The sequence below is a fragment of the Atractosteus spatula genome, chromosome 5 (assembly GCF_055471065.1).
Source record: "Atractosteus spatula isolate fAtrSpa1 chromosome 5, fAtrSpa1.hap1, whole genome shotgun sequence".
Classification (NCBI taxonomy): domain Eukaryota; kingdom Metazoa; phylum Chordata; class Actinopteri; order Semionotiformes; family Lepisosteidae; genus Atractosteus; species Atractosteus spatula.
This window is the reverse complement of record NC_142710.1, coordinates 32,720,321-32,748,075: the sequence shown is the minus strand read 5'-3', so window position 1 is coordinate 32,748,075 and position 27,755 is coordinate 32,720,321. Positions and strand designations below refer to the sequence as shown.

Sequence of the window (27,755 nt, the reverse complement as noted above, 5' to 3'; positions counted from 1 at the left end):
GATACTCTTCTTCTGTGAATTCATTCAGCAGATAATAAAATAAACATTGAATACACATTGGGGAAAATATTCACATATCTGGCTTTCACATTTTCAACTTTGTGTCATCTGAGTCTATGGATGCTAATGTAACCTTTCATAATATGATGAAGTCCAGTTTCCTGGCAATACTTTATGACAACAGACTTTGTTGTGACAAGAAAGAGCTCATTTCCAATTCAAGTTTACCTTTGACTTGGGGAATATCTGTACAGCTATTTATTTTCTCTCAGGCAGTTCCAATCATGTCATTTGGTAGTAACTTGTCTGTTAGTAGCAAGAAAAACTATGAGGTACTGTACAAATGGATCACAGCCAACAAGGGAACATAAGGGAAAACCAAACCATGAAACGGCAAGTTAATTACTGTAAGTGTTAATACCTAAATGCCAGGAATATAAAGAACAAAATGAATGAAATAAAAGCTACTGTTTCAGTATGCAATCAGGCTGTGAGTGGATTCACTCAAATATGTCTAACATAGATCAATGATGATGAATATAGCATTAGTGGATACATAAAATCAGAAACTTTATTTTATCTATGATCTTTAAAAGAAGCTTCTCAAAGCTCTTTAAAGTAAGAAAAAACTAAGGAGAAGAGATAATAGAATTAGCTTACATATAAAACAAGGGTTTACAATGCAGTAGAGGATGTAAAGGGTATACGTGGAAAGGGAGCAGTAGTCATTGGAGACTTTATTTTTCCTCACATAGATTGAGTAAATCCATCCGGGATGTAAAAAGATGAATATGAAATTTTAGACACAGATAACAGCTGATTCCTTAGTTTGTGGATGTGTTCAAACAATCAAGACAGAGTAAAAAAAGCAAATGAAATATAACTATTAGGGAATTGTTTTCCTAATGTATTATGCTTTGCAGTTTATTTTGAATCTGTACAGGAGTTTGAAACAAATGTTTACAACTTCAAGAATACAGAATGCATACCACAATGAGGAGTAGGAATGAGGTAGATCTTAAGAGAAGCAGAATGGGATAGGATAGATATGAAATCATCAGAAAACTGATGGCATAAGTTTAGAAATATTCTACTTAAACACAGAACAGACTCAAACCAAGTAAAAGTTAAACAATTTTAAGAAGGGAAAAATTCAGTTAATGGAAGGAAGGATCAAGAATAAAATCTAGTTAAAGAAATGGAGTATACTATAAAGCATGTACTGTAAATATAACAATAGACAACAGAAGGCAAGAGAGAAAATAGAGAGAAAATAATCAACCATAAAAGGCTAAAGTAAATAATAAAAGGGAAATGGCTAAAATATATTACATTTAGTGACATAATATAATACCTTAGACTCAGCAAAGCCAAAGTATTAGCAAAGAAGGGGTGGAAGTGTTCCAGGTGTTAGAAGCACAATGAAGAGACATTATTCATAAGGATATTAGCAAATCCCTTTCCATAGTCACTCAAGATTGAGGTAATACCCATTGACAGGATAATTGCTAAGGTACTGTAGCACGCACCATAAAAAGAGATTACAAAATCAAACCAAGAAATTATACCAATGAGTCTTACTTCTAATACATGTATTATGATTAGAACAAAACCAAAGGATCATTTGTACAAGGCAATAGGATTCTTAAGGATACTCAACATGTCAAGAAACAATAAGTCTTTCTTAAGTGTTTTTAAGAAGTCTTTACATGAGCAAAAGTACACAGTCAAAGGTTTTATATAAGGTTCTACATAAAAGATTGAATCTCCAATTGCATACAATAGGCATTCAAGGTAATAAATATCCAAACTATTAATGTTTAATGGCTAAAAGAAGGTACCCATACAGGGCAAATACTCAACCGATGTGATATTACTAGTGGAGTACAGTACAACAGGAAATTGTTATATTTGACTAGAATTAAAAAAAAAAAAGATTCTAAACAATTTCACAAAGTTCTGAAGTAACTACAGTAACGTCAAGTTTTATAATTATTCTTTCTTGAAAATAACCAAATGAACAGCACTTTGAAAATGTTTTTGGAGCCAAGTGATTTTAGAAAAGCAAACACATTGTTAACCTTTGACATGGCACTGTATATTACCTTCTATTTATAAACCATTTTGCATCAAGGAATGCCTATTTATCTGCTTATACTCCACTTTGTTACCTGGCAGAAAGATTGCAATATCTTTGTCTATTTCTCCCAGTACAAAAACTTCAAACACAGTTCTTTCATAACGCTGTCAAACTGAACCCTTCAAAATTTAATTGAGAAAGCATTCTCTTAAATAAAAGGCAGTTCAAGAGTTATCCAAACACAAAATCAAACAGGGCTTTTCAACATTAAATATTTAGCTTTATACTGCAGTATATCATACAACTAAAGCATTGATCTGACATGGTCTAATTTACAAAAAGTACAAAACACCAGTTCACACACAGAAGGCAAATAGGCATGAATTTTACTTTGACATGTTGACATCTGAGCAAAAACAGCAATCTGACAGCTCCAGTCGTCATATGAGCCTCTACATGTACACATGTACTTTCATAACATTGCAAAACCTTTTTTTCTAAAGATAAATAGATTTTTGTTTGTAGTTAACTGTTGTAATATTTAATAAATCACTGCAATACAGCTCAGAATAACTAAAATATAAACTTTATATCTGAATAAATTTAATTTTAAACAGCTTTCATCCCTGTCTTAAAAAATTTAAAACAAAAACATTCATCTAACAGTTCTGCAAATACTGAATTAGCAAGTAGAATCCACTACTATTGTGTGATAAACACAGCTGAACTACAGCCCACGTAGGACTTTTAATCGGCTGACGAGGGAAAACAGAAGGAGGAGGAAGCTATATTTAGTTATTTGCAAATGCCCTCCATATTTCATGCATTACAGTTTGTTTTACATTCAGATGCCAAGTTTATGTCCTGATGAAATGTGTGATATTTAAAACACTGACTGTACAATTCAATTCAAAAACCTGCAGCACAGGTTTAATAAACCAACTGAAAGCATCTATTAAATTGTTCTGAAGGCTCTTTGGTGCACTGTACTATTCTATGATCTTTTCAGGGGAATGAAGTAATTTACACAGAGAACAGGACAATACAAGTGATTTCTTTGTCTTAACAGACATGTTTGCTTGTAAATTCCTATGATTGCTCATCTAGACCAGATGTGCTCCAGAAAAGCACATATTGTAATCTTAGAAAATAAGTACTAAATGAAACAGTGTTACATAAAACACTTAAAAAATGGCCTTAGCAAACTGTAAAACATCATTGTTGTATTGGAAATATACAAAAATATAAAATGTTTTTGATATGGAAATGATAAATGATCATGTTGAGTAGCATAATCTCAAAACGAAAAGGAATTTGGTGCAAATAGAATAAGACAATTCTAACTGGGTTGTGTTCCAGCATTTTCTCAGGAAAACCAGCTGTAGAATGGATCCAGGGGGGAAAGGTTAGAAGCGTGTCTTGCTATACATTCAATGAGGTTTGTATCAGGTTCCAGTGCAGGTCAGCTTTTTCAGGCAATTCCTCAACAGAAGCTGACAAACAGCTTGGTTCAGGAAGTGCACATGTCCTGCTGTCAAATGGTGGCCAAATGTGGAACAACAGCTGCAACAAAGGTTGTGCAACATGTCGAATTTGTTTAGCTACTGTACATGTTCAAACTATGCATATCTCAGAATTACCTAGAAGATTTTACCATCATCAGTTTCATCAGTAAAGAAAACAATGCTTCCCTGTTTTATAGAAAAAAGTTGCAGGGACAGCAAACCATTCTTAACACCATCAGTGCTACAGATTTAAATAGACCATAAGGTACCATAGATTTTGAAAACCCCATGAGACAGCAACGTGTTTAGCAGGAGCTGCTGCCCTCTGCTGCCCATTGCATGCTAGTTGAATTTTTATTGAAGGAATCTGAACATATTTGTCTTAGCTTAGAAGAGAAAGGTTTTAATGATTAATGAGCAGTATAGCCTTATAACAGAGATTCTCTGCACCATGTCTGAGATGCAAAACAGCTAAACATTACAAGTGGTAAATCCATTATGGTCTAAATCTGAGAGAAAAGGCAGAAATACATAGTATTATGTACAGTACCTGTAGGTAACTGCAGTCAAAACAAATGAACAATACTAAAATAATATCATATAATTATGTAAAAAGTACTTAACAGTACATAAAAAGCATGTTTCACAATAAAAGAAAACTGCAAAGCCAGGAAAAAAGCAGAGACAAAAGCTAAAACATTCACAAAATTATGTTTTCAGATTAGACATTGTGTTGTGACCAGGAACATCATCATTATCGTAATAATAACAACTTTATTTTATATAACATGTTCTCAGAGCGTTTATCGGGAAAAGGTCAAAAAAATTAAGACAACTAAAAGAGTGTCAACGACAGAAGATAAAATTTAGAACAAAGAAACTGAAAGGTTTGGATGCAGTAGAAGATCAATGGGGCAGACACAGACATCAATTAAATAAAAGCCTTTCTGAAGAAAAAGGTTTTGAGTCTGGATTCAAAAGCCCTCAGGGAAGATGACTCTGGTATTCTTGGGGATACAATTCCAGAGCTAAGGAGCATAGTAAGACAATTGCTATAGGTGACCAGGAGACCAGAGTTAGATGGACAAAGCCTACGAGGTAGGGAGTATGAAGATAAGAAGTCAGACAGGTACTGAGGTACCAAGCCATGTAGAGCCTTACATGTGAGCATGAGGGTTCTGAAGTCGACACAAAACCTGACAGGAAGCCGATGAAAGGACTCCAGGACAAGAATAATGTGGTCACTTGCACGCAACCTGGTCAGGAGTCTAGCTGCCGAATTCTCGATAGACTGAAGTGTGTTCAGAGTGGATTTAAATACCCCAGCGAGTAGGCTGCTGCAGTAATCACTTCTAGAGAAGGCAAATGTGTTGGCCAGCTTTTCAGCTACAGTCAGAGACAACGTACTGTAGGATGTAGTCTGGCAAACTTTCTGAGATGGAAGAGTGATGTTTTTACAATATTTTGCACATGTGGGTCAAATGTTAAGCCTGGATATCAACATTATCTGTCAATAACATGACGTCAGGTTTACCACATTTAGGATGCAAAGAATGTTGTCATCAAACATTTCTATCAGAATTGCAGTGAAAGAGTACAGCTACGGTACCTTGGTGTTAGGTACAATATAGTGTGGACATTGATACCAGTATCATCTGCTTGGTAATGATAATTCAGACCATATAATTTTAGAGTTTAACCAATAAGAAGCAGATAAATACTAAATAGCACAGAGACTAATGCTGAGTGCTGTGGAGATCAAATGTAACCAACCCAGTCCCAGAACTAAAACTTGACTGACTGTAGTTTTTTAGCTGGGACATTCAAAAAACATAGATGGAAAATAAGATCAAATGTCTCCCAACAGTGTTTTTTTATAATATCCTTCTGCCACAGAAAAACTGGAAATTACAGCCCAGGTTGCTGAGAACAACTTTCAGCTGTGGCCTATCAATGCATTAACAAGAGAAATTAATAATAATTGGGGATGATTTCCAAGTCCAAACATTACCAGTAAAATTATTTCTGCAGTCAGTATTGACACTGAATTAAGAAATATGCTGTTTATGATTTAGAATTGGAAAAAATAAACTACAGTAACTTGGAACTTGATGACATTCTCAAGTAATTTCTAAGCTCACAAGGCAGGTCTCTATATATTATAACATTAGAATGCATTTATAGACAGTTTAGTATTACATGACGTCCTTCTAAAGGAATTCTCATTTGTCTGTAGAATACTTCTACAGGACAAAATTGGAAATCTTGTTTTTTTTTTGCATGACATAGTGTAAATAAGCCATAATAAACTAATTAATACATCTATAGAAACTGATCCTGTAAGTCCATGAGCACATTTTGGAGAACAAAAGGGAAACACTAAATGTATCGATTAGTAGTTTCACAAAACAACAAACACTACCTGTGGAGACCTTACCACGATCATTAAAATTCAGGAACTATCATATTGTGTCCTAGTTTTGATGAGTCAATATATTTGAACCGCTACTGAGAAAGGGCCCAAGTCTATAATAATTACCTGAGAGTATACTACTATTGTTCAATTGTTTTAATAAGGACTTCCAGCTTGTATTCCTGTTTTGCCCTCCCCATTTACACTCAGAATGGCAATACGTTACACACAGAGAACCCAAGTAAATTTTGTTAAGGTAAAATTGAAACATTACATTCTTTACCACACACTGGGAGTGAAATAAAACTGATGAATTTCTTAGGAAGCCTACCCATTCATTTTTGTTTTCATTTTCTCCAGATTTAATAGTCAAATGTATTTCCTTAATAAATTAATGCCTGTATCCAATAATGTTGTTAGAATGAGTTGCATGAAGTTGCATGAAGGTCCAAGTTCAGCTTTCAGAAGACTGTTCTTGAACTCCTAAGTTATATTGCTTTTTTAAATTTGGTTTTAACTTTGTTTGAAGTGTAACCAAGATGTCAGATTCTATTTACAAATATTATATGAAATAACAACATACAATCTGATTTTTATATTTCATGAGGCTTGCTAGTATACAGTATGTATTCCATCTCAAACGGGACTTGATAATTGAATTATTTCATGCTATTTCATTTAAAATCAAACCTTATGTAAATTCAAACAAAGCTTGACATATAATAAAACACACACAATACAAAAATGAACACTTCATTACATAGTGTGAGTGACTTGTGCATTTAAAGGAAAAAAAATAAACAAAATAAGGACTATTTAATGCAACTGCATATGGACATTTAATGGTATACAAATAGCATCTATTAAAAATCTTTAAATTGTACGGCTTAAATACCATTTACAAAGCTAAGCAGTAATTGCTAGTAACTACTGAAAAATAAAAACAAGTTTTAGACATTTGGTCTATTCTCAATGAATGTTCTTTGTCGATGGTCTGAAAGTCTTGGAGTGCTAGTCACTTTCTAATCACACAAACCAACAGCTACTATGTATTACTTGTCTATGTAATTTTTTAAAGCTTGGATACCTATATGACATTTGTGCTGCATTGGATGAAAAAGAAAAGAACACTTATGTGGTGAGAATACAGGCATGAAAAAAACATATTTGTTCATTCTCTCAGGAGAATCTCCAAATCTCCTGTGAAATTGCTATGAATCTCCCAGTTGTCCTGTCTCCTAGTTTGAGAAATTCTTTACCGAACCTACAGTAAGCAGGAGGCAAAGTAGGAAGTTAAATAGCAGAAGGTAGTGAGGGAAGAAAGGCCTCAGAGATGACCTAAACTCCAGATATAGCACAGAGACATCTGGCTAAGGTTTAATGAAAAGTGCTTCATAGCATAAAAGAAAAAAAAATAGCACAGCCCAGTTCGAAGTCAGTGTCGTGCTAAAACATATGCACAGTGACAAATTCAGGAAAGACCAAAAGTGAATCTGTTGAACTACAGAATGCAGAGCTCTCAACTTTGGTAAATTCTGGTATAGGTCTGTGGCACCAGGTCTAAAGTTGTTTTATTCACAGTTGATATTTTCAGGGTACAGAAACTGTCATAAAGGGCTTGGGCTTCAAGACACAAAATACATCAAATTTCCTGTTTATGTTAATTGGGTGTATCAGTTTAATAAATGAACTCAGGATGAAAAATCTGCATTGTATCTATTCTGTTATTATCTGAATCTTAGAATTGCATTTTGCATCACAAAAAATAGTAAATTTATTCTGACCATTTCCACATAAATAACAACAATATTTATGGCATTTAAATAAAATGTGTCTATATGAGACCCTCTCCTCTCCCTCTCTCTATTCAGTCCTTATTTCAAAATCACATTAATTGATTGATATTATTTTGGAATCTGTTAGATAACCAAAGCAGTTATATTCCATGTGTAGTTTATATCAGTGTATATTAGTTGTAGTTTGTTTATAACCTAAATCAATACTTAGATGCATCTATTTATGTTAACACATACAGTACAGTAAAAATACTGTACACCCACACTGATAAATACACGTTTGTACAGCCTCGCACTTAAACATGAATTGAAAAATAACTTCACGCAAATGTCAGCTCAACCACAAATATACAACTGCACAACAGGTTTTTTTTTGGCAGCAGTTATAATCTAAGATTAAACCCACTGTTAGTGACTTACTTTCTCTCTGTACCTCCTTCACAGCTGCAGTCAGCTCATCCTTCAATACCACAGTCTCCTTTGCTATCATTTCCCCCTTATCAATTAAATTTAAAGTAGCTTCTTCCACTGACTTCAACAGCACCTTGGCCCTCTTAGAGCAGCCTTTTTTCTTGTTGGATGGATTTTTAGGACAATTCACCAACGTTGTGACCTGCAAGGATATATAAGAAAACAGGAGCAAAATGTAACTTTGCCAGAACATGATCAAGGAACAAAAAAATAAGCAGAGCACACACAGTAGTATGGTTTCTGATCACAGTTATAAGCACAGCAAAGTCTGTTCCCTTTTGAGCAAATAACCTAACCATAACCTAAAGAATACACCTTTGATTAATTATTTTATCTTAAAGGGATTTATACCAAAGCTACTTCACCCAGGAGCCCTCCATTGAGTACTGGCAGCACTTCTCAGCAGCTAAGGCAGAAAGCCACTCAGAATATGTACTATTAACTTCTTTGTTTGGAAACAACATTAAATAAGCATTGCACTTTCTATACTTCTCATTTATTACCCCTTGTGTTTTGCACTGTATAGTTATTATGCAATTCATTTTTAATATTTGTGTGTGACTTAGCTGCAACAGAAGGTTGTTCCAACTCTGCACGAGGACTGTCTTGATCTGTCTGCACTCAAGACAGAAAAAGGTCCCTTAAACTGCACAGTGAAAAAATGCATTCCAAAACTAGTGTTTCTAGGTGACATCACAACACGTATGACTGAACTCACCCTTTTGAGTATATGTGCAAGAATATTCTGTCAGAAAGGTTTCCAACCCCTAATCTACATGCTCAGCTCTTTCACCACATATCCCTTCACAACAGAGTTCTTAGCACTGATGCATTAGCCAGCAGACTACCTTAGCTTCCTATGTTGACAGGAACCTTGCCCATCATGCCAAACTATGTAAAACTGATTTAGTCCTCATGGGACAAACCAGTGTCAGTCAAGGTTCTTCCTTGCTCTTCCATGGCCACCTTCAGCAAGAATGATGCAGCTTGACTTAGTGTTTTCCCACAGAATCACCCAATAAACCACACTTCCATTAATGTCCAGAAATGTGGCATGTTCCAACAAAAAAATGTCTCCATGGGGTCTTCAGTTATAAAAAAAGACTTATGCTGCATCTATTCTTGTCACACATTTACAAAACCACCTCAGGGTGTTGGCAAATAACACATACAGTATGAATTCAACAATCACATTACATTAGTTGTTACAGTGACTAGTGACCAGGAAGGGGGCATATCACTTCGCAATTCATGGGAATTCTTGCTCTCGCCCATGGTAAGACCGGGGGTTTGCAACAACAAGGTGACTTACAGTACTTTCACAGATTTCACAATGTTGTGTTTAATTAACAATTTGTACAGTTTTTCTATACCCTGAATGAATTTATTTTGTTACAAAGATTTAATAACCGGTATGAGTAACTGGGATTCTGCTTGGGTAGGCACAGTGACATGGGCTGACAGCCATGGTCAATTTGCCCAAACAAATAAGGCTTACTCAGGTCAGATGTGCACAGGCAGGCAAGATGGCTGTGTTAGCGCCACAAATATCTTTGGCCAAACCTATGGATCTAGTGAGGGTGAGATGCTAGAAGCCCAGCCCAAGGAGTGCTTGCAGCTGGCTATAGTAGTGAGTCAGACTGTAACTCCAAAATCTTGAAGGTGCATACTCTGGTGGTGTAAAAAGAACACACTCCAGAAAAGAGGCTGGGCATATAGACTTTCAGCCCGCTAACTGGCCATAGGGATTCATTGCAGTCCTTGACTCAGAATCTGAGTGTTGCCTGGCCAATTGGAAGGGTGCACCATTGACACCTGGGAGCTCATTACAGTGAAGCAGGAGCATTCCCTTCAATTCAAGCACAGCTTTCACCGCTTGGTGGGAAAAATGCACACTTTTGAGGCAGCATCCCAGGTGGCCGCTTTACTATCTCAGATCAGACTTCCAGTCTCTATTCAACCACTTGAAAAAAAACTTCAGCTCAGCTCTAATTTCTGTACATGAAAACTTTCGTCTTGGCCCTAACTCAGCTAAAAGACTAAGTGAATTACAGGCTCTGTCAGCAGCCCCTGCATACATCTTTTTCGTTAATAACAGAGCAGATGGTCTCAGTGTTCCATATGCATCAGTCAATGCAGCTGGAGGCTTTCTTTTTACCTCCCTTCACATCAGGACTGGAGTGCCGCCTGCATAAATTCTGCCCTGTCTGGGCTCTGGCATACTATGTAGAGTTAATTTCTTCTTGGAGGAAAACAGACCAGCACTTTGTCTTTTATGGTAAGATAAGATAAGATCACTTTATTGGACATATACAATTTCTTGTATTAGGAATTTGTCATTTCACATACCCCAACTTGCTCTCCATGAGACACAGACACGGAGAGAAGCTTGGGGTCAGAGCGCAGGGTCAGCCATTTATACTGTACGGCACCCCTGGAGCAGTTGGGGTTAAGAGCCTTGCTCAGGGGCCCAACAGAGTAGGATTCCTCTGCCAGCCGTGGGATACGAACCGGCAACCTTCCAGCCACAGAGCCACCGCACAGCCAGTGTGGAGTAGAAGCTCAGGGCCAAGAGGTCTCTGAACAGCATATGTCCCACTGGGTTGTTGACATGGTTAAGACCACCTATGCAAATTTTGACCTTTCCCAAACACTTACAGGATACTCAACAAGGAGTCAAGCTACATGCTTTAGTTTAATCAGCGAGGCATCAGTTCAAGTCTTCCACAAAGCAGCAACATTGTTTCTGCCAACACACACGTTTTCATGTTTCTGCTGGGCTAAATGTATTAGATGTCAGAAAACTATGCTTAGGCACCAGGGTACTGCAAACTACACCCCAGCTAAGGAAGAAGTAAAGGTTTATTCAATGCTGAAAAGAGAAGAAAAGAAACACAAAGTTTTGGCTGTGGAATCTTCTTCGGGCTAAAGTGTGCTAGCTGACCTATCAGATTAAACAGTCATGAATCCCAGCACTTCTTGGTACTATTTCAATGCCTGTTTCCTTCAGGTAGTATAATCTTCACGTATCACATAAAATATTCAAGATTATTAAAACAGCAAAAGGAGATATTAAACAGTTTTTGGGGAAAAACATGGAGGCAAGGATGTTGTTTTAGAATCACTTCACAGATACAGTTTGCAAATGGATAGGAATGGATGTAAAGAGGTCACTCTGTAAAGATATATACGACTCATTTGTGTGAGTTACAGTTACTGTCAGGAATTAAATTATAAATGCAGCACATAACTTTCAGCATATTAAACACTACAATTAATACTTTGAAACATTTCCAAACACCTGAATATAAAGTTGTTCCCTTGGATTTTTAAGCTGATGTTTTACATTAATTAATGAGCTGTAGGAAGTAATTAACTTGCTTTAAGAAGTTCATTTCTCTGTATACAAATGATTTTAGAACATAGGTTGAATCACTGTAATATCTTGTTACATTTTTCATCTATACACGGTCGTAATGCCATAAAGATGGAGCTTTTCTACTCATTTCTTTGCTTGCTATGAGATTTTTCTGAATGTGAAATATTGTATAGCCTTGACAAGATGTGATGGGATAGCCTTTCAGATCTCTTCAAGCTTGCAGCTGAAATCAGTCTTCATTGTCTAGTTCTGTTCCTTGTGTGGAGCAGTCATGGGACAGTGGAATGCCATTTGGGGATTCTTGGCATACTCTCCCTATCAAACCACTTAAGGATTTAATCTATTCACATTATTCAAGCCTTCGTTTCCATAAAGCGTCAGAGTTGAAATTGATTGCACAACCCAGTGCATAAATATTTTATTAATTGTGCTTAGTATCGTGTGTATTTTCTTTACTCTATGATATTTATTACCAGTTTCTAAAAACAGTTTTATGGGTGTGGGTGGGGCTTTCACTGAATTGTGACTTACAAAAAAATGTGGAAGTTCCTTCAAGATCTCTCAATTTCACATAAATAAAAGTAAAAATGGAAAACAGGCATATTTCAGTATTTTGCAAATAAGTGTTATAAACTGACTAATGGAGTTTCCCAAAGTTAATACTTACAGGTAGCAGAATTTAAAATCCCATTTATTATACCAAGTTTACTGAATTCTAGGATCTGCCACCATAAAAAGTTTCTACAAACAGACTTTTCTAGTATTTTTCCTGGAAACTTTTCCTTTTTTGTCCACTCTTACAGTTCAGTTTACTTGAAACATTCCTGAAATTGTTTATTCAAATTAAGCCACCTACTCACAACGCAGTGTAGAAACAATGCAGGTCTTTCAAATAAATCTCAACAGGAAATTATGCTGAGCAGAAGTTATGAAAATGCAGTTCACTATTTCTTTTTTATTTCTCTTTTTATTTAAAGAGGGTATCTAATGTTATATGCAGGCTTGGCACATAATGTCCCCAGGCACCACTACTATGATAAAGAGTTTCTATCCAACATGTCACTGTAAAACCAAGTCTATTGCTGAGGCTGACAGGCCATCAGCATTGCCAGAATGACCAAAAGGAGAAATACAGTATGACTTACAGTATGTTTTGGTTACATAGAAAGCTTATGTAACTGGCCATCCAATGTCTATCCATCCACATTCTAACTGCTTTATCAAATACAGGGTCACTGGGGAGCTGGAGCCTATCCCAGCAAGAAATGGGCGCAGGCATTATCCACACTGGACGTTACACTAGTCCATCACAGCCATTTAAGGTATTTCAAGACAATTAGTGAAATAAGCACTGTGATGCTCAGAAATATTAATTGAAAAAGTATAGTACATTAAGGTAAAACCACATCCAGATCTAATATAAACATGAAACATAGCAAACAACATGCAATATATTTTGTCTGGAAGAACCAACTTTTATACACAATTCAAACTTCAGGAATTCCAAGTGTTCACATGGACCTAACAGCAGAACTTGCATGAATGAGGGAAATTCAAGAAATCTGATCAAAGGAAGCTTCTTGTGACATCTGTAAATGTAAAGTACAGTAGCTTCTCTGGTCCTGTTTGGTACTAATGTTTCAAACATGAAACACTGATAGACTCTATAGTTTTACATTTCTCCCCTACAGTAGCTCATTTAATGCATGTATTGATACATTTGGTATTTTGTATCACCTACCTTTGTTGTGTGACAATTTTTCAGAAAGAACATGTTACTAAGGTCTTGTACAAGGACAAATAATGAAAAATAACTGGACAGACTTATTGAATTGTTAAAACAAGAGAGATATTGTTCTCCTTGTGTCACTGAGAACAAGCCTATTCAAACAAGGAAAATTAATAACAGAAAAGAATTTCAATTTAACACCGTGGAACTAAAATCAATCAATTTTGTATCTGCCCTTGAAATGGTACATTTTTTGAATCACAAAGTAAGCATTTTACTTCAAAACATTCTTTCAAAGAACAGCTCTCCTCTGGATTTTGTTTTCCTCCGCAGTATAATAAAGGGCGGTATTGTTTCCTTTGTTCTACAACATTATTTGCAGGATGCATTTTAGTACAATGAAACTGTGTAAAAACACAAAGTGTTACTGCTCTGAAGCAGTGATTCACAAAGAGTATCAACGGTGTTTTCTCCCTTAAAACAAAAGAAATACCCATTATTAATACTTCTGTTATGATGATGTCCTGATCTTCTTGTCCTGTTTTATAACTTTTTCGTCTCTTCATGATACCAGCCTCTCAAGCATCTTTTCCTGAATCCGTTCAAACTACCTCAAATTCAGACTTTCAAAATCTGACCTACTGTACACTACCTTCTCCACCTTTCCAGATCTACCAGTATTTATTTTGAATCCATAACCTTTTCTCACTCTTTCACCACCAAGAGCCTCAGTGTTATGTGATGCTTCTCTTTCCTGCTCTTAGCACATCTCTTTCCCTAAAACGTCACCTTTGGCTAAAGCAGCTTCTGCAGGGCCTTCTCTTTCCCCAACAACTTACTCTGTACAGCTCAGATGGTTCAATCCTGTGTTCAAATCATCTCTCTTCATCTCATCCAAAATCCTAGCCTCAACTCGTTATCTTTGCACTTAACTAGCTTCCCATATTAACTTTTATCCAATTTAAGATCCTTGACCTTTGCTATTGATCTCTTCATTACTCACCTCCCTCCATTCTCAGGCTCTCTCCTGATTACTTCTCTTGCCATTTCTGCTCACCTTCTGCCAGCCACTGAATTCCTCCTTATTTTCTCTCACACGTTCCTCTGTTGCACCCCATGCTGCAGTTTTGCTGCAGTTTGGCACTACAGTACATCACCTCTAACCACATTCTTATAATGAATAATCGCCTGGTCGGATTGTACCTGTAGATCCTAAAATCAAACCCTATACAGCATTTTCTTGTTATGTTATGTCTTGTTATGTTAACATTGTTATGTTCTAATTGTTATGTCTTGTATAATTTAATCTAATTAGATTATGATAAAGTCTGTGATATACCTCTCTGTGCAATGTATATTTTGTAGTGTTAATTTTTCTACTTTGAATGTAAGTCAATGTTAAATGCAAAAGGATCAGAATAAAGTTAAATATATAAATCAACATTTTTTCAGAATGATCTTCAATGTTTTTAATATTTTCATATTTTAGAATACCAATTCAAAGCTGCGTATGATACTTTTAAAATTCAAAGTCAACACTATCTCAACATGTTGTTACTAACATTACAACACATAAATAAGAACAGGGGTAACTTTTCTGACTACGTTTTACTGCCAGCCATTGCCTTTACAGATCATCTTCACAATCATCTTAGAGATTCTATAAAGGCTTCTATAAAGACTCAGAGAAGTCTTTATAGAAGCCAATTTTGCTTAACAACAGAATAACAGGATTTTTGTCACTTCTACATCCTCTATACCAGCCCCTTTTAACTTTTAAAGTGTCTTCAAATCTATCGTTAACAAACATAACATTCATGAACCCTGCAAACCTTTTATAATGTTCTGTGTTTATTTTACTGTGATAGTTCTACCTTAAAAGGTAAATAGCAGTCATGTCTTTACAAGAAAGCAATTTAGTCAAATGCATTTTATTTTTACTCATCATAATTATTTAAATATTACAGCTATAACTGTTGTAAACTGCATACATTATCATTCCATTTAAAAGAATGGTGTTTCATTCAATACCTCATGAAAATAAATTTATAAATAAAAATGTATAAATAAATATATTTGCAATAAAATGCAAAAATATATTGAAAATCAAATACACATAAAACAAAGTTATTACCAGGAAAATCTTTAGTTGCATATAAAGTATACAGATAATTCATTAATTAAACATGACACACTGTACTGTAGGTAAATTGCATTATGCTGATTAGCATGTCATCAATGGGAAGTCTACTGTAAAAATCATAAGCTAGTAGCATAGAACTACTAGCTCATGGCTACTGTTGGAAGCCACACATGCTGTACACACAATCTGTGTTTCATCCTCTGCACAAGGTTGTAGATGCTGTCTTTTGGGATTCCGTCCCATTCCTCTCTTAGAGCCTGGACATGTTGTTCCAGTTTGCAAGAAAAACAGTTGCATGGGCAGCAACAGGAAATGTACTACAACTGGAGTTATGTATTAACCAGATACTTCTGCTTTGACCATCACACATGAATTATCCTATGGTCGAAGTCTGGAGTAAACAATGTGACACACCCAGGACATCTGGCTCTGGTGAAAGGAGTTCCTACTTCCTTCACTTCCAGAATCTCTTGGAATTAAGGTATTTCTACTGTCCAATAACCGACATCATCCTTCTTCTTGGACCAAAGTCTCTTCACTTCACAGGGCTTGACCTTATTTTCATTTTTATCTGAACTGCTCATATAGCACCCTGACCATTTCTTTTTTACTGGTCAGGTGACTGAAGACAGCAGTTCATTCCTCATTGCACTCTGGAAAATGTGGATCGGACAAGAACCTTGTCTCCATCTGCTTCCATCTTAAAACATCAATTAGCATATTATTCTGCATTCCTGCACCACACTTACACAAAACCTTGTTACCTCATGTGACAGTCCAGGCTTCAAAATGTGAGTTGCACAAAAGTTCTACCTATGTTGTTTCTTTCCTGGCTTGACATTAACTTGCTTTAATCAATATTCATCAGTATATGTTATGAATATACATGAATATGGTGGTACATTTTTATTGATGCTCACATACATAGTTATACTGTTAAAAACAGTATATACAGGAAGTCTCCATTTAATGTCAATGGGGACTGTAACATGGTTATATTATCAGGGAATCATATCCCGTAAGAATTAATGGAAATAGGGGTTAATGGGCACCCAGAGGACTTTAAATGTGACATATGTCTCCATAAGAATCAATGTATTTCAACAGTAATAGGAACCAGAACATGACAACATAAAACTACATTCATGTACATAGTGTACATTCACATTTTCTGTGTCTAAACAAAATGATTACCATAGTACTCCATTAAGTTGAGCACTTCGATGTAATTTAACCTTGTCTGAAACAAACAGAGTTTAGAAACAAAAAGACATGTGCATGTGAGAGATACTTTAAAATAATTAAACTGATATGTACAGTAGAACATTATGTACAGGCTACATAGTTCCATATTAAATACTGTACATATGATAAATAAGGACATCTAATATCATATACTTTAGAATAAATTACTTTTATTTTAACTTCTCTACAACATAGTTTGTAAGCACTGAATGTTTCTCTGAACTTTATTAGGATGCTTTGCATTCAGAGGATGTAAAGTTGGGACATAAAAAAGATGTAAAAAATTGCATAAACATCTCAAACACATGCAGTACCACTATAAACCAGTAATATATATCTATAATGATTTTTATATAATGCAAAGAAATTTTCCAATTATTGTACTAGACGTCTGGCCTACATTTTTAGGATGCAGTGTACAGTCCAGGTGTGTCCTATGGACGTAAAGTCAGGAAAGCCTGTTTTAGGGATTAATGAGTCAAAATACTAGATACTAGTCAGATAGGGAAAAAATATTCTGTACAACCAAGCTGATAACATTATGTAGAAGCTTAATAAAAAATATCCCAAAAGAATTGTACAGTATGTTAAGTTAAAGCAAATGCCATCCTAAAGTAAAAAAAGTCTTAAGTTCCTGGCTAACTGCTCAAGAAAATACTTACATTGTCAAGCATAATTTCAAACTCATTCATATCCATTAGTGCTAAGACCAGTTAGACATTTAATACAAAGGTGTCAGACATTAGGTGAATTTGTACTTCATGTATGAAATTCATAGAGCAGGCTGTCAGCAGTTTTACTGATGATTGCACTAGCAAACATTTTTTAATCTAGGAACTGTTGTAGGTCAACAAATATTGGGATCCCACAGTAGTAAATCACTTTCAATAAAAAATAACGTAATACCTATAAAGATAGTCAAGTGAGAAATGTTAAATATGGATGAATCCTATGTCCTAATGAAAAATATTATGTGACACATTTTTGGGGCATTTACAGTCATTACCATTTTGCAGAATGAGTGGAATTTAATCATACTCTTTTGAAATATATTTTAATTTGGCCATAAAAAAGGATTGAACAAACTCAATTTTATTAACTTAGTTGGCTAAAAAACACATTAATATAAAGCAATTACATTTTTCTTCCATGTAAAATGCTAACAGGCATTTTCTTTTCATTAGCCCAGGAGAACAACAGGAAAAAAGTATATTCTGTTACTCACACTATTCAAGTCAAATATCCAGAAGTAACTGTGCAAATGAGAAACCCATATCAAGAAAGTTTTTCCTTCCTTTGAGTCCTGTTAATTTCTGAGGGATAATATATTTGCCAAAATCTTAAACCGCTGAAGTTTAAAAGAGTGCAGAAAGCAAACTATTTTGTGCAACAAAAATTAGGAAGGTTAGTAAAGCTCTCTAGAGCTTTTTCCTGCTTATAAAGGTATAATTATAGGTAACAAAAGTAACTTCTTAGGTCCCAATACAATATATTAAATGGAAACCGATTTTCTTAAACACTATGACAAGGCATCCCAACAGCAGCCTAGATGCAAAATGTTTCCCTTCATTCGTCTTCAGCCCACTGAAACTGACCTTGATCTCTCCGTGACATTCAAGTGTTCTACCAGTGATTTAGTGATAACCCAATCCAGAATTTTTAAATTGCTTTTTCAGCACAAAATTTTTACAATAGATGGGATTATTTTAAAAGCAGCACACATAAGGTATTGTTTTGTGAAAACGTATAACCCAAAGCAAAAACAAAAATTCTCTGCTTTGAAAAAGAGAAGCTGAACTCCATTTCTGCACTTCTGGAGCACCAAATTCACATATTTGTTGTCTCACTTCTCTCAATCATCTCATTTCAATGTCTCAATTGTCTCAATTTTAATTACACAATAATGTTTAAATGTGATATATATTCATATCCCTGTATGAAATCTGAGCACTTACAGTATGTCCCTTTTTTGCACCCCTTATGAACTACTGTATATAATGTAAGCTTACAAAAAATGTGACATCACATGAATGATAATATGGGTTTGTGAGTTTACACTAGTAAAAGACACTATTTCATCCACCATCATTAGACTTCAGCAGTGTTCTCCATTCATACAAAGCACCTGTGATCAAACCTAGTGGTGAATGTACAGCTGAAATGTCCTAGGAGAGACTAATCTGAGGTACTGCTTCCCTACAGAAAACATCTGCATGTGCTAGAATAATATGTCATCTAGCAAAACTCACAAATCTCATTGTAGTCATTGGTAACTCACAGCAGTCAGCATCCACCCAGGCTCCCTAACAATGGCAACTTTATGACTTTATGACCACGCTAAATAACTGATGTTTGCAAATCAACATGAATGTTAACCCTCTGGATACCTGTATAGTACTGGAGCTTACTGTAAAATCTAAGCTTTAATTTACATTTGGTCATTTTAGTTTATATAGAAAATCCCTGAAAGGCTTTCTGTATATAAGAAAAATATTGGTGGTACTAATGTAAAAGTGTTGAAAATGGGAATGTTTGTAGTCCATTTCTTGCCTGTTGTAATCTTACCACACAACTTTATGAAGATACTATACAGTAAATACACTATGAGGAAAAAAATAAACTTTTAGAAACAAGTTCAGTATAATTTTGGGGAAATCATACACAATATAATATTGGCAAATAAAGTAAAATTTGCCTTAAGCTTTGCTAAACTCTGAGTGCAGGCACTGCTTAGGTGGCATTTCTAAATTTTCTTTCACATATTTTAGCAGTTTTGCTTCCTGGCAATACTGGAGTTCATAGCCTCCTTAAATGTAGACTCTACATAGCAAATTGTTTATTTAGCAGAAACATAAAATTATAAATTACTCCCAAGCATGCATGACACAAGATGCACTGTACATTATATTTGGCCAAATGGCTAATGTTCACAGATAGTCCCATGGTAGGTATTTGGACATATTTATAAATGAGTACAGTGCATAAGGAATTGCTGTATATATTAGCCAAAGGATAAGACTTTAAAACACTTTCATTACATCAAGAATTTATTACATTGTATTATAAGGTTAGAAAAAAGGAAATGGAAATATTCTGTTTGAATAAAAAACAATCACATGATTTTTTAACTTAGCTCTATATTTAATGGAAAAATTTAAAAAGCTCCTTCCCTTGTTAATTAGGGCGAGAAAGAAGAAATATCCTTGAGCATTTTCTTCTACCATGCCAACCTTCAATTCAATACATACTGTAACAACCTGGTAAATGAAGACCACTTTCAGTCCCCTGCCAAAAGAGGTATCATACAGTACATACCCATGTGAGGCGTAACTAAAGCAGAAAATCCTCACAGGAACAACTGATCATTTAATTTCTTAATCATTGGATGTTTTGCTCTTATATTCCTCACTAGTTAACAATTCTCACAAAATGTAAGGCTAATCAGTCATTTTAAAATGTATTGTCAGAGCAGACAATCAAGTTCTGATCATTCGTTTCTCCCTGCTTTGCTTTGGGACATCAATTCGAGAGATTACCTGAAATAGGTGTTTAGCATGTAAAACATAATAAAATAAAATAATAAAATAAAAAAATAAAAAAAAATAATTATTTTAATAAGAATAAAAAATATTCATGAATATGACAACAAGGACAAAATAAATAGAAAATGCAAAAGATCCAACCTACCCATTTAGTTTTTATACTAACCACAGAACTGCTTAAGTTTTTTTTTTACATTAACTACGTCTGTTTTTGACACATGCTATTACAAATAAATAAGGAAATGTATTTACTAATAATCTATGGTGCCTTTTTCCTGTTTTCACTGCTGCAACAGAATTTTTCTCAAAGATATGGCTGAAACTTTGGCATTTTGTCTTATGCACAGATTCAAATGTCTGTGTTAATTTTCTGTCTTTTAATGTGTCATTAAATTCAATACATTCTTACACGTACTGTACACTCTCTAACCTCACTCAGGCATTCTGACGTGATGGCAACTGTAAAAGTTATTTGCTACAAAATACAACTGGAAATATGTGCTGCATATGATATCCTTAAAGAACATGTGGACGAATGAAAACTAGAATTATGCCCAGAACCTAAACTGGAATTAGGATTGCCAGCAGCACTACTGCTCCATCTCAACACTCTACAGTTCAGGACACCAATAACCAACTCTTCCTCCCTGAACTGCAGGAGGTTAGACAAATCCCTCTACCCTCTCCACCTGACTTCTGATATACTGCCTTCTGCTACTCCTGAGGAACGTCCAATTATACACAGGACCAATCAGATTAACCCTTTTCTGCTTGAGGAATTTCTTTCCACGGGAGTCCAATCAGTCAATCAAGGCAGGTGTGTCCAATTTACTCTCTAGAAGGAGGAGGATTTAACTAAACCTCCATAACAACTTATCTGCACCAAGATACCTACCTACGGTATTATGAAGTCACTTAACTACCCAGTTTCACATAAGATATTACACATAAACTAAAATGTCTTACAATTACAGTAGGTTTTCACTGTGTGGAAACCTAAAAAGCATCATATTGCAGCATGCCAAGCCTGTGAATAAAATTTTCATAATAAATAAAATGAAGTCATTACAATTAATAATAATTCCTTAGACTTATAAAGTGCATTTCTGGGCACTCCACTCAAAGCACTTTACAGATAACAGGAACTCCCCTCAACCACCACCAATGTGCAGCATCTACCTGGATGATACTGTATGTCAGCACCCCTACCCCGATTATTAGGAGGACATGATATGTAAAAGCCAAGAGGAAATTTGGCCAGGATGCCAGGGTAATACCCCTACTCTTTTGGAGAAGAACCCAGGGATTTTTAATGACCACAAAGCATCAGGACCTCAGTTTTAAATCTCATCCAAAGGACAGCACCTTTTTACAGTATAGCATCTCCATTACTATATTGGGGCATTAGAACCCACACAGACCACAGGATGAGCATCCCCTACTGGCCCCTCTAATAACTCTTCCAGCAGCAACCTTAGCTTTCCCAGGAGGTCTCCCATCCAGGTACTGACCAGGCTCACATACAGTACTTAGTTTTTGTCAACCGTCGCGGTTCCGTGAGGTCTCGTGACCTCCGCCACCCCGTTTCATCCCACAACACCTGGGGCGCAAAACCGGGTCTCCGGAGTAACGCAACAGGGAACCAGCCACATGAGCTAAAGGAGACCTCCCTCAACCCAGGCAGCTGAGCTCCCTGCTATGCGCAGTGAGGGCAATGATGTCACCGTATCCGAACTAGCTCTGCTACAAAAGCCGGGTTGCTCTCCCGTGGAGGATGATATTTAGACCCTATGCGGGAGAGTCAAGGGGGAGTCAGGAAGCAGTCTATAAGTCCATCGCCGGGAGATCCATCAGGAGATGCAGACAAACAGGAACACATGACGAGACAAGAATCCAGGAAATACGGAGCTCTGTTCTAAGCCCAAGGCTTTGCCCTCAGGCTTCCTCCTGAAGCCTGGTGGTAGGCAGGCCATCGGGCTACCGTGTTCCAAAGCTGAGCCCCGAAGGCAGGAAGGAGTAAACTTTAACAGGGAAGCTAAAGCAAGGCACAGCAGGAAATAATGTAGCTAATAAAGACTAACATGAGGAGGTTGGAGAGCCCTCTGTAGGAGAGGATGGTGACTGTAACAGTACCCCCTCCTAGAAGGGCAGACTCCGGGTGCCCTTATAAAATAAAAACGAAGGTGACTATATAAACCAGGGACAGCTAAAAGCCAAGACTATATACTGTACAACTAGGAAAGGTTACTATATACAATAATGACTATTTACAATGGGAAAGTCACCAAAAAACATGAATATATACAGGGCGGGCAATCCTCTCTTTGAAAAAATACCAAGAAAGAGAAAAATAAAAAAAAATCCAAAACAGGCAGACTTTCCAAATCAAAACAATCTGAGTCCAGACGACAAAAAAAGAAAAAAAATCCTGATGGGGACCCAGGTATTTTGGAATGCCATCCGCGGGGTCTTAGTAGAAGGCTCAGCTTTCTGTCACGGGAGCTGGTTCAGACTCTCATGAATTGCGTAAAGACCCTATGCGTGATGGTATAATCCGGAAGAGTCTGGAGAAGGACATCAGGGAAGGCACAGCAAGGTAAGGTCAGGATGACAGACAGGGGATGGTGACTTGAGTGATCTGGTGCACAGGAGGCATGAAGTAGGCTAACGAGTCCAAGGAAGTCCAGAAGGGAAAATCGGGGCGCGGTCCGTAATCCAAAAACCGGGTGGTCCATCCATGACAAAGACAGTTAACACAGGGAATGGGAATGTTGAAACAGGAACGTTGAAGATTAAAATCATAATGAGGCAAGGTGCTCCAAGCCCCGGACTCAGAGGTCAGGACGCCGTGGTGAAGCCTATGCCCTCAGGCCATTTCTGTGCCCGATGGTAGGCGGGCTTCTGGGCGTCCTTCTTCCAAAGCTGAGCCCAGAACTACGGAGACACCAAGCTTTAATAGGGAAACGGGGATAGGAAACAGCTGGGAGAAATAAAGCTGGGAACACAACGAAAAAGGTAGGAGCGCCCTCTAGAGGAGGGAAGACGACCGTGACAGGTTTGTTCAAATAGGTCTAGTAACATAAACAATGCCCCAAAGTGAATTTTGGGGGATGCAATAAAACCGAACTGAATAAAAACACAGACACATTAAGACATTATCACAGTCAAGATATTTGCTTCCAGGGTGAGGGATATACTGTATATATATCTAATATATATATATATCCCTCACCCCTGGAAGAAAATATATATACAGTAGGTCTTCTGTAATATATAGGTCTTCCCTCATACATTAAAGACACCAACCACACGCTCCAACTTTTTAATGATTTCCAATTTCAGGGCACTGAATGCTACATTTTTACCATGGACATCAAATCTCTTTACACTGTCATTCCCCATAATGACGGCCTTACAGCCCTCAAGCATATGCTGGACAAACGCACAGTGCTTGATCCACCCACCCACACCCTGGTACGCCTTGCAGAATTGGTCCTCATATTGAACGCATTCTCTTTCAATAATCTTTTTTTACCAACAGGTGAGTGGAGTTGCCATGGGCACCAGAATGGGACCCGGCTATGCCAATATTTTTGTCGGCTAGGTAGAAGAACGCTTCTTCGCTTCCTACACTGGCTACTGTATGTCCCTGACCTCTACAAGCGATATATTGATGACTGCGTCGGTGCCGCCACATGCTCCAATGACCAGCTTGAGTGCTTCCTGCACCATTTCACCAACTTCCACCCGTCCCTCAAATATACGGTTAACATATCTTCCACTACTCTTCCGTTTCTAGACATCAACTTCTCCATCAACTACCCCAGACTCTCCACTTCGGTTTACTACAAACCCACAGATTCACACAGCTATCTCCTGTATAGCTCATTTCACCCCAAATACACTAAAAACTCTCTCCCTTTTTCACAGTTCCTTCGGCTATGACGACTATGCAGCGACAACATCGACTTCGAGAACCAAGCCCTCAAAATGTACTCCTTTTTTATCAACAGAGAATATCCCAGCAGTGTTATTGACAGGGCCCTTTCCCAAGCCAAAAACACCCCTCGGACCATCAACCCAATCAGGATCCCTCCGTAACAACCGCATTCCCTTGGTGCTTCCCTACTACCCCAACACACTTCCTATCCCCAGGACTATTAACGACAACTTTTCCATCCTACAGGATGATCCCTCCATTGGGGCCCTCTTTTCTGACCGCCCCATCATCTCATATCGCCGATCACCTAATCTGCGCAACTTCCTTGTTCACAGCTCCCTTGACCGCCCTCGGCAACCATCCACACCAGGCACTTTCCCCTGCAACAGAGCTCGCTGTATCACCTGCAAGTATACATCTAACACCACACTCATTCAAGGCCCCTCAGGACAATTCTTGATCACCTAGATGGCATCTTGTACCTCCAGCAACCTTATTTACTGCATCTCTTGCAGTAAATGCCCAGTTTCTCTCTACATTGGAGAAATAGGAAGGAGACTTGGAGACTGCTTCAGAGAACATGTCAGGGCTGTAAAGATTAAAGATCTCTCCAAGGCCATTGTTTCTCATTTCACCTCTGACGACCACAACCACACTAATCTCTCCGTCTATGTTCTTAAAGATGGTTTTCCGAATTAATACATCAGAAAGACTACAGAAACCAAAATTATCCTGCAGCTAGGATCACACCTTTCCCCATCTCTTAACAACAGACTACTTTTCTTTTAAATGTTCTCCATTCATTGGAAGTTTCATTTCACACCTCTCTACACCTATTCTGACTTCACACCTCTTGATTGGCCTCTCTTTCTGTCCCCTGCTCCCACCTCTCGCTCCTTCTCTCTTCCAGCCTTTGTTCTCCCGCTACATTACCTTTGCTTAATGCCTTGTTTTCTCACACCTGAAGAAGGCTCCAAGGCCGAAACGTTGTGTTTTCTTTCTTCTTTTTTTCAGCATGGAATAAACCTATTACTTGTTCCTTTGCAGCCTACGCATGCTGACGCAGCTACCCACCTGAACTATATGTAATATATACTGTATGTAAGTAAAAGAATACATTCTGTTTACTCAGAATTATTATATGGGAATTGCTGATTGTAAACCTCTGATCAAGAGTCATAACAGGTGTGAAATTAAGAGAACCCTACGACTCTCTGCAGAGAAACCCTTCAACAGCTTGACATTCCACTATGCAAACTCTAAAACTGGCACATGCTGCTTGAAGAGACATATCTTTTCATTCTGCCCAAGACTACATAGGCAGTTCCTCACAACTTGCAATACGACTCCAGGATCAGCTATTGTACAGAGACACTTTTTCTGAAGCATAGCATTTGAGCTGATAGCAACTAACCAGGTAGCATAAAAGTGACTGCATAGATGAGCAGAGCAACAACAGAACAGTTGTGGCTGAATTCAGTCTAAAATCTGCACTTATCTGGGCTGTATCATTCTGTGCCTGTAACCAACACTCCTAGTAGCACCTAAACTGGTCAAGAACAGTGGCTATTAGCTTTTGTAAACTCTCCTTCTAGCTGCTCAATAGCAGATCCTGTGGTTGACTGACCATCTTCTGAACTGTCATTTTACATTCAGATAGCCTTGTATCCTCTGAAACCCATATTTATTTATCTAACCAGAACAAAAACCTTCTCATTTTCTGAGTGTCCTAGAAAAAAAGTCCACACATTAACAAGAAAATAGTACACCAGTGTGTTATTAAGCTGCTTCCTAAAGATGCCATGCACATCTTCAGTTTCTCCAGCTATAATAATCAACTTCTTATTCATGGAGCAATTTGGTAGAAATAATTGGAGGCTTAAAAATGAATTGGCGGCTTAGTGTTAGATTACTTGTTTAGAAAGCAAGCATTTTGTTAACTGTTAATTTTCCTCTAAGATTAAATTCATTGATCAAAGTCAAAGGTAAACGTTTTTTTCCACTGTTATGAATGTTCTTGTTTATTAAACTGAATACCTGTATAATCAGTGGTTCAAGCAACCTTTCCACTGTTATAGTCCTGATCTGAAGATCCTTAGGGTCGATTTTCAGCTGAAGATTTTGTAGCAGTGTCATTTTACCTATGAGAAAAAGAAGCAAAAAAACACATAAAATTATCCACTGCACAATAATAATTCAGTATTAAAAAAAACTCCCTTTGGTTTATATCAGTTAACTACATCACACAGTACAATTATTGGAGTTCCACATTAATACAGACCTTAAGGAGATATATCACAGATGAATCAATTATTTTACTTGACATCTGAGTCTTCTAAAATAGGCTTTGACAAAACAGTCTAATTATAAATATCATATTGGATAAATACTACAGAACATGCATACAGTATGTAGTTTAATAATTAGAATATTAATGGAATACATGGTTACTCTGAGTGATTAAATATGAACAAAGTGAAAAATGTTATCAACTAATCAACAATTTTAAATCTAATTCTCAAAGATAAAGATTCATGTAGCTACTGTAAAATTAGAACCATTTATAAACTAGAAACTTTTACCTTAGTATGTGACCCTGACCAAGGTATTCCTAGTAGATTATAAATAGGCTGCAGGCTTCCTTGCATTGCAAAAAATAAACTCAAGCTTTGCGTAGTATTCTATATTTAGCACGCCAACAGTTTCTCATCAAAATGAAACTTCGATTTGGTTAGTTAAATTAAGAACAAAAATATATTTATAAAAACGTTTACATGTCAGAATACAGAAAAACTTGCAAAGTTACAAACTTTTATTACACCGTAATTATCCAAGAAACACTTACAATGTGTCAAAATAGTTGCACTCTGTGTCCAAGCATTCAAATGAGTTATGAAAAAAAAAATTAAAATATACAAATTATTTTATGTCCCTGCAAAACGCATTCTCCGCTTATTTAGTGGGGGTGACTACAGTGTACAGGAAAACACCTGGTGGCTTTCGTTGTCATTACATAATTAAAACGAGCTGGTGTTTTCCACTTAGTTAATTCAACTATTATATGTATATAAATTACACATAATGACAAAGCTTAAAAAGACTAAAACATCTTGCACGGAAAATTTCCGCTACCGGTGGTGAACTGTATAAATTTTGACTTATTAAGGCACGAAGTGTCCGTCATCTGTTTCAATGCACTCGCTACAACCGCATACCCTTTTAAATAATTAATTAAAACAATTGATTCCCTTCCAAGAAAACATTGAAATTACCATTTAAAGTTTATGATTTAGTAGACCATTCGAAACAGTGACGTTTTAAATGAGATATCAAAATTACGAACTAGTGAGAAAGAAATAGCAAAACACGCATTCTTACCTTCCTAAGTCTAAAGCACAGAAAACTGTTTTACTGACAAGGTTTAGCTGATGTACAATGAACTTTTTCCACGCCTGCAGAGCACAAGTTGCAAGCCACAATCCAGTTAAAAGAAATTCAGCTGGTATTGCCCT

General features: G+C 36.7%; 1 protein-coding gene across 1 annotated transcript in view; it reads right to left on the bottom strand.

The window, feature by feature from the left end:
* LOC148834983 (catenin alpha-3-like) overlaps positions 1–27,754 on the bottom strand; it is a 634,761-nt gene extending 607,007 nt beyond the window's left edge. The window contains exons 1-3 of the mRNA XM_088915226.1: positions 27,622–27,754; positions 26,281–26,384; positions 8,215–8,407 (exon numbers count right to left, since the gene is read on the bottom strand). Coding sequence (XP_088771352.1) covers positions 8,215–8,407; positions 26,281–26,379 — 292 coding nt within the window. The 5' untranslated portion in view covers positions 26,380–26,384; positions 27,622–27,754. The remainder of the gene's footprint in view (positions 1–8,214; positions 8,408–26,280; positions 26,385–27,621) is intronic.
* Between the last annotated feature and the right edge of the window lies 1 nt (position 27,755).